The sequence below is a fragment of the Equus przewalskii genome, chromosome 11 (assembly GCF_037783145.1).
Source record: "Equus przewalskii isolate Varuska chromosome 11, EquPr2, whole genome shotgun sequence".
NCBI lineage: Eukaryota > Metazoa > Chordata > Mammalia > Perissodactyla > Equidae > Equus > Equus przewalskii.
In genome coordinates, this window is record NC_091841.1 from 18,804,395 (window position 1) to 18,815,797 (window position 11,403).

Sequence of the window (11,403 nt, forward strand, 5' to 3'; positions counted from 1 at the left end):
ATGAATGAGTCAATAGCAGAGGATAAATGAATACAGGGATGAATGAATGAATGAATAATAGGTATACCTCCATGGGAAGAAATGCTGGTATTTTCCCCCAGATCTGTGTTCTGGACTCTGAAATGTGTGCCCATTTGCTCCACAGCTCCTGAGAGCACACAATCTTAGAGGCTCTTCTTTCCCTTTACTTTCTGTGCCTTCCCCTATCTCACTCCACCCTTTCCTTGCCCTTCTGTCTATTTTCTCCAACTTCTCACCACCTCCCCCACATCCTTTCCAGCTTCCTGCTTTGCTCGTTTTAGCTCCCACTTCTTCCCACCGTCCCCCCTCAGTTGTGCTCACTCCACCTCCCATGCTCACATTTGCAAACTGGGTGTCCTTTCCTCATCCCAAGACACTTGTGTGAGAAGAGGCTTTGGACACAGGATTACACAAAACAGATTTATTTGATGAACCACAGTGACACACAGGGTCAGAAAACAGCACAGACATTCCAAAGAAGGGGCGGGGGGGTGAGGGAGCATCATAGCAGGCAGCCTCCTCCACCCTCTGTCCAGGCCCATGGATGATCTCTGGGCAGGCAGTCTCTGCAGGTCACTCAGAAGGGCCTCAGAGGGGGCACGCTCTTCCCTTGTAGGAGCCTCCTACAGCCTAGACTGGATGCTTTGGAGACAGCTCTGGGTCAAGAAAGTGAGTCTGTGAAAGATTCTGGCCTGTAATGAGGAGACTAAGCTGACAGGAGCCTCTTCCCTTCTCCTCCTCCCTCTGCTCCCAGAGTTGGCCCCATCCCAGCAGTTCTCAAGATGTCCATTTACATCACTGGGCTCTTCCTGCCTGCATGGCTCATGTCTTGTCCTTCACGTCCAGAGTCCTCCAAAAACAAAACCCGGAATATACATACCCCACCCCAAGCTCACAAAGGCCCCACCACCAATTTCATCCTCAAGGTCTCTCTGGCAATGTGGATGTCATGCCGTCAACCCTGCCACAGCTGCTCCAATCACTGTTTCCAGCCCCCTAACCCAGCAGGAAAAGCCCAGGGGTCCACTCCTGATGGTTAGGTGAGAAAAAACCCACGCAGTATTTTTCACTCCCTGGCAAGCAGGTGCCCTCCCCCACTCTTGGGAAGAAGGCCATTGACCTTGGAAAAGGGGAGAGTGATGAGGGAAATGCTCATAAACTCAAAGCAAGGTGGGGAGGCATGGGAAGGGGGCCAAGGGAAAGCTCTTAACTAGCCTCCCATTTCCCTCATGGAACTAGAGAAGTGCAGGGGCCCAGCACGTGGGACTTCCCCAAGACTTGGGTGCCAGCTGCTTTGGGGAGAGACCTCTCTAGAGGGAGCCAGTGCAAACATAGACTTCTCTCTTAAAGCACGGACCAGCCGTCAGAACCCCCAAAGCCAGTGGGGGGGGGGGGTGGACTCATTTTTATTCTATATTGCCTCAATATGTCCCCTCTTCCCTCAAGGATATCGTGTGAAGAGTGGAGACGGGGGAAGGGTGGTTCATCCAAGTGACAAGTGACACACGCACACTGATCTTTATGTTACACACATCCACGCTAATATATATATACACACACAAAGCAAGCATCCCACCCCCACCAAAGTGACTCTTGGCACCAACTAGCACCAGTGCCCAAGGAAAACATCCTGGGGCTGACAGGGTGGGGTGGGGAGATGGGAAAGACCGGCAGCTCACAGTTCTGAAGGAGGTTGGAGGGGTGGGGATGTGGGGAAGGAAGCCATGCAGCATATAGACTACGCGCAGACTCCCCTCTTTCTCCACTTTCCCTTCCCAACTCCCCATTCAAATAATGAGACCAAGGAGTCCATTGTGTCATCAACCCATTGCCTTCCAATCCCCACAGAGAATAGAGGATGAATGGAAGCGTCTGAGGAAATCTGTAGAAAGCATATCTAGTTGGCATCATGGAGAGGCTGCAGGAAGGGAGGCCTCTTTCTGGGATGGATCTACTCTCAGTGCCTGAAATCACAGCAAACTAATCCGATTTGGGGGAAAGTTTTGGACTCCCAGCTGCAGAGACTGGAACACTAATTCTTTCCTAACACCCAGCTCACCCCCTGCACCAGTCCTTTCCCTGACTCTCTCAGGGACCTGGATAAAGAGCTTGAACAGAAGTAGTGTTTGCATGCTTCAGGATTCTTAACCCTTAGGAGCCCTTTAGAAAAAGGAGGCAAAAAGGAAAGGAAGAAGGTTTGAGGGAGGGGGACAAGCTTTGGGAGAGGGGGTAGGAGCCCGCAGGTAAGGATTCAGAGTAAATATTGCAGAGAGAGAAACACAGAGGAAGGAAGAGGAGACAAAAAAGTAAAGAAAAGGAAGGAGAAAAGGGAGCTGAAAATCCAAGAAAAGGGATAGAGAGAAATGAACTTTTGTTGAGCCAGGACTTACACATCAACATTTTAATGGCAGTATGACTTCCCCCATTTTATACAAATGGAGAAACTGAGGCTCAGAGAGGTTAAGAGACTTGTGCAAGGTCAGTCTCACAGATATTGAGTGGCTGAGCACAAGTCTGCAGGGCTCAGTCTCCTTCCACCAGTCCGCAAACCTCTGAACAAGAAGAGAGGAGAAAGGAGGACAAGACGGAGGCAGGAGGCAGGGAGCAGGGAAAGGAGTCAAGTGCAAGAGAGAAGGTGCCCTCACACTACCTGGCTTTCAGAGAGCAGGGGCAAAGGCTGAGGCAGGGCAGAGGACACCAGGCTTCTCTCGGATCCCAGCCCTAGTCAACCACAAGGGTCTCTTGGCTGTAGGGGATGGATTTCTCATGCATCTGCTCTCCGCCCTTCCCTGAGTTGGGGCTGGGCCCCTGGCTGTGCCCTGAGGAGTAGCTGGCTGACTTCTCCCCACTGCTGCTGTGGGAGGCACCCCCGCACCTGCTCTGGCCCCAGCAGAGCATGGAGGTGCAGGCCTGGCGGAAGCGGGGGTCGAAGAAGGCATAGAGGAAGGGGTTGAGGCAGCTGTTGACGTAGCTGATGCAGGTGCAGTAGGGGAAGACATTCATGAGGAAGAGGTCGAAGTCGCAGGGCCAGTGCAGCAGGCTGCCCAGCATGTAGAGCGTCTTCACCAGGTGGTAGGGCATCCAGCACAGGGCGAAGGTTACCACCAGCACCACGATGATGCTGAGCAGCCGGCGCCGCTTCCGCAGGCCCTCTATGCGCTCCTTGCGGAAATGGCCAGCGATGGTTTGGGCGATGAAGAAGTAACAGGTCAGCATGATGATGAAGGGCGCCACGAAGCCCACAGCGGTGGACGAGACCCCCAGGCCCACCTCCCAGGCCCACTCAGAGCTCGTGGTCGCCACCATGGAGTAGTCCATGTAACACTGAACCTTGGTGGTGTTCTCCAGGTCCCCAGTGGAGCGGAACACCATGACCGGCATGGCCAGGAGGGCGGCCAGCACCCACAGGACCGCTGTGGCCACGGCCCCGCTGACCCGTAGCCTCAGTCGAGCATTGGCCACTGGCCTCACAATGGCCAGGTAGCGGTCGAAGCTGAGGCCAGTGAGGCAGAAGACACTGGCATACATGTTGACGAAGATGAGATAGCTGCTGAGCTTGCAAGCGAAGGTACCAAAGGGCCAGTCATAGTCCCAGTATGTGTAGGTGGCCCACAGTGGCAGGGTCACCACGAAAGTCAGGTCAGCCACCGCCAGGCTAGCGATGAAAATATCAGCTGAACGCCTCTTCTCACGGCTGCTCCGAAACACAGTCCAGAGCACCAGGCCATTTCCCGAAGTGCCCAGGAGGAAGACCAGTATGTAGATGGCAGGGATGAGGGCCCCCGAGGACTTCCAGTCTGTATACTCACACTCAGACTGGTTGTCTGCCCCATAGTAGTTGTCAAATTCGCCACCCTCCTCCATGCTGGGGAGCGGCGAGAAGACCGGCAGGGGATCCCGGAGGTACCAGCTCTTTGGCTGTGTCAGCAACTCAGCAAGCACCCTGAGCTTCTGGCTTGAGCCTCAGAGGGCAAGAGAGAATGGCTGAAGGTGTCCAGAGCCCTTCCCAGCAGCAGGAGGAGCTGCCTCTGGATTCTTGGGACCCTGGAGGATAATTTGCTCCTGCAGACTTCTCTCTACTCTGTCCTGCCTGGTCCCAGCCTCAGCTAAGACACTTCCTTGCACCCTCCTGAGTCTCTGTCTCCTCCTTGGCTGGTCACTCCCTCCTCCCACCTCCAGACCAACCCCTCACTTGTGAGTCTTAAGATCTTTAAGTTACAGCCCACTTTTTTTTTTCCTTCTTGTTACTGGACAAGTGGACCAAATTGACCCCTGCTGTGCTAGGCAAAATGCTATCTGGAGTTTGCAGCCTGCTCTCCTCCTGGCCCCGCCTCCTCCCTCTGGCTGTCACCCGTGCTGGGCAGAATGTTATCTGGGGTTTGCAGCCTGCTCTCCTCCTGGCCTCGCCTGCACCCCCAGCCTCTATGCCTCTGATTTTCTCTGGCTTTTGGAACAGCCCCTCCTCAGTCCTCTCCACTCTCCTGTTCTCACCCCTCTTCATCCCCTCTAAATGGGGCAAATTATGCAGATTGAAATCCAGCCTGGGCTGGAGCCAGGGCGGGTAGGGGACAAGGAGGGTGTGAGATTTCGCAGGATGATCTGAGCATCTGGCAAGCCCTCCTGGCAGGAAGGTCTGGCCCCTGGAACTGTCCCACACCCTTCCCTCCTGCTCTCTCAGCCCCCACCCAGACCAGACTTCACCCTACTCTTTCCCTCACATCATCCTCCTTTATACCTCGGCTTTGACCCTCTCTCTGGGAACTTTTGTGGTTTACCGATGCAGTTATAGAGGGATTTCTCTAGAATTCATAAGCTGTTGGCAGATTGCAGTTCGCAGGTGGCATAGGGAGTTTTAGAGAGCTGGGACAGGAGCACAGGACAAAAGAAACCCCAGACAAAAGGATCTCTGATTAAGTTATTAAATCTATGGGGAAACTGATGCCTAACGAGATAAGTGTCTTGCCCAAGGTCACAGGCTGAATTTTGTTACCATTTTGTTATTTGCTTTTCTTCTCCAAGCACCTAACAAAGTGCCTGGCATGTAGTAGGTGATTACTAAATGGTTGTTGAGTGAATAAGTAAGTGGATGGATGAATTAGGGAGTGAGCAAAATGAAGAGTCCCTAGAGAAAGAAATGAGTGTATCAATTATTATGTGATAAGGACATGGATACATTTCAGTCCTCAGGTTCTTACTGCCCTCCGCAGATCAGGAGGTTTCTTTAAGACCGTGCGGGGGTCCGGAAGTTACAGGTAGAGGAGGAGGCAGAGAAAACAGCAGTCTCTGAGTAGACGCCATGGGCACAGTCCCATAGAAACTCACTTTGCCTTATATGCTCAACTCTCCAGGACCTCTGGCCAGGAAGGATGCACAAGTCAAAAAGAAAAAGCACCCCCAAGAGCGGAAGAGGCCATCTAAACTTGGGCAGGAGTGTGATGAAGCAAAATCAAGAGATGGGTCTTGGCCACATTCGAAACAAAGAGCTTGCCAAACTAGAATCCATTGTCTCAAGGGAAGATTGGTCAGAAAATCTTCTGCAGAGATCTTAAGGCAGGGACCTCAAATTCAAATACCCACAAGAACCAGGCTAAGAGTGTATACGGGTTAAACAACCAGTTTGAGACAGGAACGGGTGGTGGAGACTGGGCCAAACCAGAGCAAGCACACTCCACCCCAAGGAGGCCTCCCCAGCTCCAATCTCTCATTGCCAGGCAGAAATGTGCAGCCCAGAATTACCATGTCTTCCAGTTTTTCAATATAATTTCAAATTCTGGATTTTATGAGAAGTTTCCAGACTCGTAAATTTGGGAAATTAATTCCATTTAAAAAGAGAGAGAGCAGGACAAGTGAAATGTCCTCAGGGCCCCCGGTTGGTGCTCTTTGAAAGGGAGCTTGCCAAACATATTATGCGGGAGAACAACAGGGAGGCTAGGCCAGAAGGAAGAAACATACAACGCAAAGATAGCGAAATGAAAACAAACAGAGCCAAAGCCTTAGGGTGTGAAGAGAAGGCTGGAGGGAAAGATAAGAAAGATTCTGAGTCTTGGATGCCCTTTACCTAAAGGCAATGTGTGAATGAGAACATGTTGGTGTTTTTCTTTTAAAGATGGTCCTGAGCTAACATCTGTTGCCAATCTTCCTCTTTTTTTCTTCTTCTTCTTCTCCCCAAAGCTCCCCAGTACACAGTTGTATATTCTAGCTGTAGGTCCTTCTGGTTGTGCTATGTGGGATGCCACCTCAGTGTGGCTTGATGAGCGGTGCTAGGTCTGTGCCCAGGATCCAAACCAGTCAAACCCTGGGCCTCCGAAGCAGAACACACGAACTTAACCACTGCGCCACTGGGCCGACACCCACGTTGGTGTTTTTTATGAGGATTACATAATGAACACTAGCTACCTGCTAGGCATTCTTCTAAACATTTTATATTTTAAGTGTGTTTATTCTCTCTTTTAATCAGCACAACAACTTTAGGAAGTAGGTACTCTCATTGGTCTCGATTTACAGGTGGGAAAATTGAGGCATGGGGAGGTGAAGTAACTTGGCCAAGGCCACCCAGCTAGTAATTGTCCGAATCAGAATTTGAACTAAGGCTGTCTTGAATTCATGGACTAAACCACTATTTCCCAAAGAAAAACTCCAGCCCTTTTTAAATTGGGTGGTTTGTTATCTGTTGAGCATCATAGAAATGTAGGACAGTGCTAGGATACCTGCAACTTACTTTGAAATAAGCTCTCTTGGGTGAAATTAAAAACCCAATTGATTGAACAGGGTGTAAGAACCCTGCCAGGCAATAGTCTGTGCCCTTAGGGTTAGCTCCGTGGCTTGATCCAGAAACTGCCCTGTGACCAGCCATTGCTAAAGAGGATTCCTAGTTGCCTTATACCAGCTAGAAAGTTAACAGAACCTAACCTCTGGAATCTTGGCAGTCTGCAAAAAGATGGTTGGGACACCCAATAGGACCCAGAGCTGGGGCTTTATCAATCTCACAGTACACAGGGTATGAACTGCTTGGGGCCTGATTGTTCTTGCATATTGGTCTAATAGAATTCTGTGCAGGTGGCAGAATAGCTGTTGTTAGAAGCTGACAGCAAGCTTGGGCGGAAATGGTTAACGTTCAACCACAGCAGACTTGTTCAACCTTGACCTGTCAAAAGGGACCTAAGAGTTGTCAGGAACCAGTCTGACTCAGGTCAGGTCACAGTAGATGGCCCTGTTAGGAATAAAAATGACGGCTTAGGACATTCCAGGATAAGGGCCAAGTTCTAGACCCCCAGTGAATCCAGATGCTCTCTGGTTCTTCCAGAAAGAAGCAGGCACCGTCTGCAGCTAAGAACATAGAGGAAGGGGAACAAGTGAGCTTGGTGTGGCCCTGAAATCAGGTCCCTCCCCCCAGCTGTTCCCACTTGGAGCAGGAGTCAGATAGGAGCCTAGAGACCCCATTGGAGAGGATGTGGATCCATCTCTTTAATCCTCTGGTCTCCAGGCTCTCTGCCTCAAAGGGGGTAAGAAGCAGCTCATCTCACAAGAGGAACTACACTCATCGAAATCAGAGGGAATTGGGGGCCGAAGCTGGAAGGGGGCCATCGATTGGGGCCAGAAGGGGTAGAGTGAGCGCTTATAAGATCTGGCCTCCAGCCAAGACCCAGATGGAGCCACATAGCCTGAGCGCCCCCAGCAATGGCAGCCTGAAATGAGCAGAATCAGCCAGGCTCATTCTTCACCCCACCTGACACTCAAGGTCCCTGTCCATCCAACTCAGAAGATGAAAGTTTGGTAAATAGGACCAGTAGCTGTGCCCCAGGGCTCAGAAGAGAGCCCTCACTGGACACAGGGTACCTGCACAGAACTTGCTTTTCATTTCTGTACCCCCTCAAACTTGGCACCTGGTAAATGCCTTTAAATTAACGCCAGAGGAATGTACTCCGAAAAGGATGGGAAAGGCTGGTCTTCACCCCAGGGCTGCTCTACTGCATTAGCAAGGGCACATTTTTGCTAAATTGATCCAGAATAATCTACCCTGAGCCATCTGGCAAAACAGCAGCTAGGACAGGACAGTTGGTCAGTGTCCCCGGGGCTGGCCTGCTCTGGAGAGGCCAAGTGGGTTTCCTTGGGGACTCCTCTCTCTCCTGGGTAATTTCTTCAGGGCATTGTGACAAATGGCTCCTGGCAGAACAGCACCCAAGACCTGCCGCAGGGCCCTCTGAGCAGAGTCCAGATAGCTGGGGGACCTCTGGAGTCAGTGATTCAATAGCCCTCACCCACACCACCCCCAGGGTTGTTCCTGGCCTAGAAAGCAGAGACTGGCTTGGCCCTGTGCCCTCAGCTGTGGGTGGCTGTGTGCATTTGCGTGCAGGGTTTATGTGTGCCGTGGGGTCGCTTGTAGCAGACAGGCCTTGTGTGTGCATGGGATATAAGTGTGCATTGGGTTCAGCATTCATGAGAGGAATGTGTTCTGGGATAAGGGATTTGGATAAACATCCTCCCTGCAGGACAGGAAAGGGTGGCTAATTGGATCCCTCCAAGGGCTTGGGATGAGGGAGAAAAAGCCGAAATCTTGCCCAGACCCTGCCCCAAGCTCTGGGTGGAGGACATCAAAGTGCAACCTGCTTTTCTCTGCCCCTTGCTGACTTTCACCTCCTCCCTCCCAGCTCCCCCTCACTTCGCAGGTCTGCTTTGAACTCCACAGCTTGGGAACTCACCCAGGGCAACAGGGCCCTTTTCTCCCCTTCCCAAGAGGAGTGCAGCTGTGTCCCAAACAGCTGGTGGTGTTATCTGAGGGAAAGGGGAGGGGAGGACAGGGAAACAGGCGGGTTGCCCAGCCCTCTCTGGAATTCCTCTCCCCTTTCTCCACCCACACAACACTCCCATCCCATCCCAGCCCTATCACACACACACACACACACACACACACACTCACTCACTCACAAGTCCTACTTTAGCAGCTTATCTGACCAAAAACAAATGGCCAGCTGCCTTCTGGCAATTAAGCAGACCCCCACAGCAGCTCCTTCTTCTCCTGGCCATTTGGCGTAACTTCAAACTCCCAGGCCATCCTCCAAACTCCTAGAACCTCCTGGGCCCTGTGGGCTGCAAATGCAGGAAAACCAACGGGCCTGGCAGCCAGGAAATATGAGTTCCAATCCCATCTTGGCTACTGATTCATTAGCCCAGCAAATATTCATTGAGTGGCTACTATGGACCAGACTCTGCTGGAGGCATGGGCACACCCTGAATCGTGTCCCTGATCTCCTGCACGCGCATTCTAGAAGTGGAGATGAGACAAAACAGATGAACTATACACAAATGCAATGAACTCAGACAGTGACAAGCACTACAAAAAAAGTTAAACTGGATAATGACACACACTAAATGGGAAGGGGCATTTTTAGACAGAGTAGATGGGGGTTCCTCCTGGGGGGTCGCAGACATTCTAGCTGAAACCTGAATGCTAGCTTGTTGTGTCACCGTGCACAAGACTCTTCCCCGTCTCTGAGCCTCGGTTTCCCTATCTGTACATGACGACATTGAGCCAGCTGAGTCTATCCTTACGGGATTCTGGGAAGTGGGGCAGTGGCTCCCAGAAGCGGTCAGGGGAGGAAGGCAAACTGACTGACTCAGTGGAGCCGGTCAGTGATGGGCAGGATCAGATCAGAATCCGTTCTCCCCACCATGGCACCAAGCCCCATCTAGTGGGTTGTTTGTTAGACTGTGAGCAACAGCGGTCTCGAAGCCTTTCCTTATCTCCTCACCCACCTCCCTCACCCACCATTACCCACGTCCCTCATTACATAGCACAGCATCCTGTACATAGTGGGCCCCTCATCCATACCTGGCGACAATTTGGCTGCAGCCAGTAGGACCAGGATTTGTAAAACCTCAGAAGCAGTCAGGGCTTTCTTTAGGACCACATGGAAAGACTCCTAAAATTCATTGGGGGCATTGATTACCAAGCTGAGGTCAGAGGCCCTAGAAGATAGTAATGGGGGGGGGGGGGGAGGAGGTAGCATGGGGCCAGCATCAGCATCTCATAAAGCCTTTTGGAAATGGCACATTCTCCCTGCCCCTTAATGAGATAATCCTCTCTAAATGTCAACTGCCAGCCCCTCCAGCTTGGATTTTCACAACTCATTGTGGTGACTCTGGTTACTCCATTGCTACTCAGGATGCCTTTGATGAATAAAAACTGAGAAGATGAATTAATCATTATTGCATGAACTGAGTGGGTTAGGTAAACAGAATCCTTACAAAATGACAACTCATTGGTAGGGGGAGAATGGAAAGTAAGCCATGTGGCCTTTGCCAGTGAAAAGGCGGCCACTAATTTATTCCACACACTTGACGTTACTGATGAGGAAAGGGAGGCCCGAGGAGGGAAAGGGAATTCATCCAGGTGTCCCCACCGGGTCAAGCACACTGTCCCCTGTGCCACTTTGTCTTCCCTTCCATCCCTGTAGATTGGTCCCGGAGGAAGTCTTTCTCCTTGGAGCTCACTGGCCTTTGTTAGGCTGAGAGGAGGGGCTTGGGCAGGAGGTAGCTAGGACAGGAAACAGAGCAGAGGCCGGAAGGAGGTCAGGAAAAGGCAGACGGGACCCTGGCCCCCTGCTCACATCTAGATCTGCCAGTCTTCAGGAGAGTAACACGGTGTTTCCAAAAATATTTACAGTGAGTCTAAATTAATGAGATACTGTATTAGTGCTGACAATGGGAGGATGTGGGGCTGGGCCCTCCAGGGGAGAAGACCAACGCAATCAGCCCAGAGGCTGCACAAGGACAACCGGAGCTTAGGGAAGGCCAACCTTGCACTGCTAAAGGAGGAAATCAAGCCCTCCACCCTGGGGCCAGAGCAGGCACGGGAGACAATGGTGCCTCATGTAGGTTGCCCAGAGGGCAACCTCCCCAAGGACAGGAGGACATCCTAGACCCTAGCAACTACAAAAAGCATCACCAGCCTGCCTCACCGCCCCAACCCAGTGCAGAAATCACCTCTATTGCACCCAAGTCCATCCACGGGCCTCTTGAATACCTCTGTTGACCAGACATTCACTCTCGCCCCTGGCAGCCTATACTCATTCCAGTTGGGGGCCTCAATTGGAGGTCATGAACAACTCCATAATGACAACAACAATGTGTTGAATGAGCACCTTCCACAGTGTTACCTTCCACAGAGCAGAGTGGTTCGGAGCACACTGCTGCCACTCACGAGGATGTTGCCATGGGTGAGGAGCCCAATCATTTCAAACCTCAGTTTTCTCATCTGTAAAATGGGAATCATTATAGTATCTGCCTTATGGGGTTGGTGTGAGGACTCGACAAGAGAGCAGTGGTAAAGAATCCAACATGGAAGGAATGCCATGCAGGCAGCCGGATGTGGGCAAAGGTACA

At 51.6% G+C, this 11,403-nt stretch overlaps 1 protein-coding gene across 1 annotated transcript; it reads right to left on the bottom strand.

Moving 5' to 3' along the window:
- Positions 1–427: 427 nt before the first annotated feature.
- On the bottom strand, positions 428–4,883 carry APLNR (apelin receptor). The gene has a single exon (XM_008537760.2). The coding sequence runs from the start codon at positions 3,883–3,885 to the stop codon at positions 2,743–2,745; it is 1,143 nt and encodes a 380-aa protein (XP_008535982.1). The 5' UTR covers positions 3,886–4,883; the 3' UTR covers positions 428–2,742.
- Between the last annotated feature and the right edge of the window lie 6,520 nt (positions 4,884–11,403).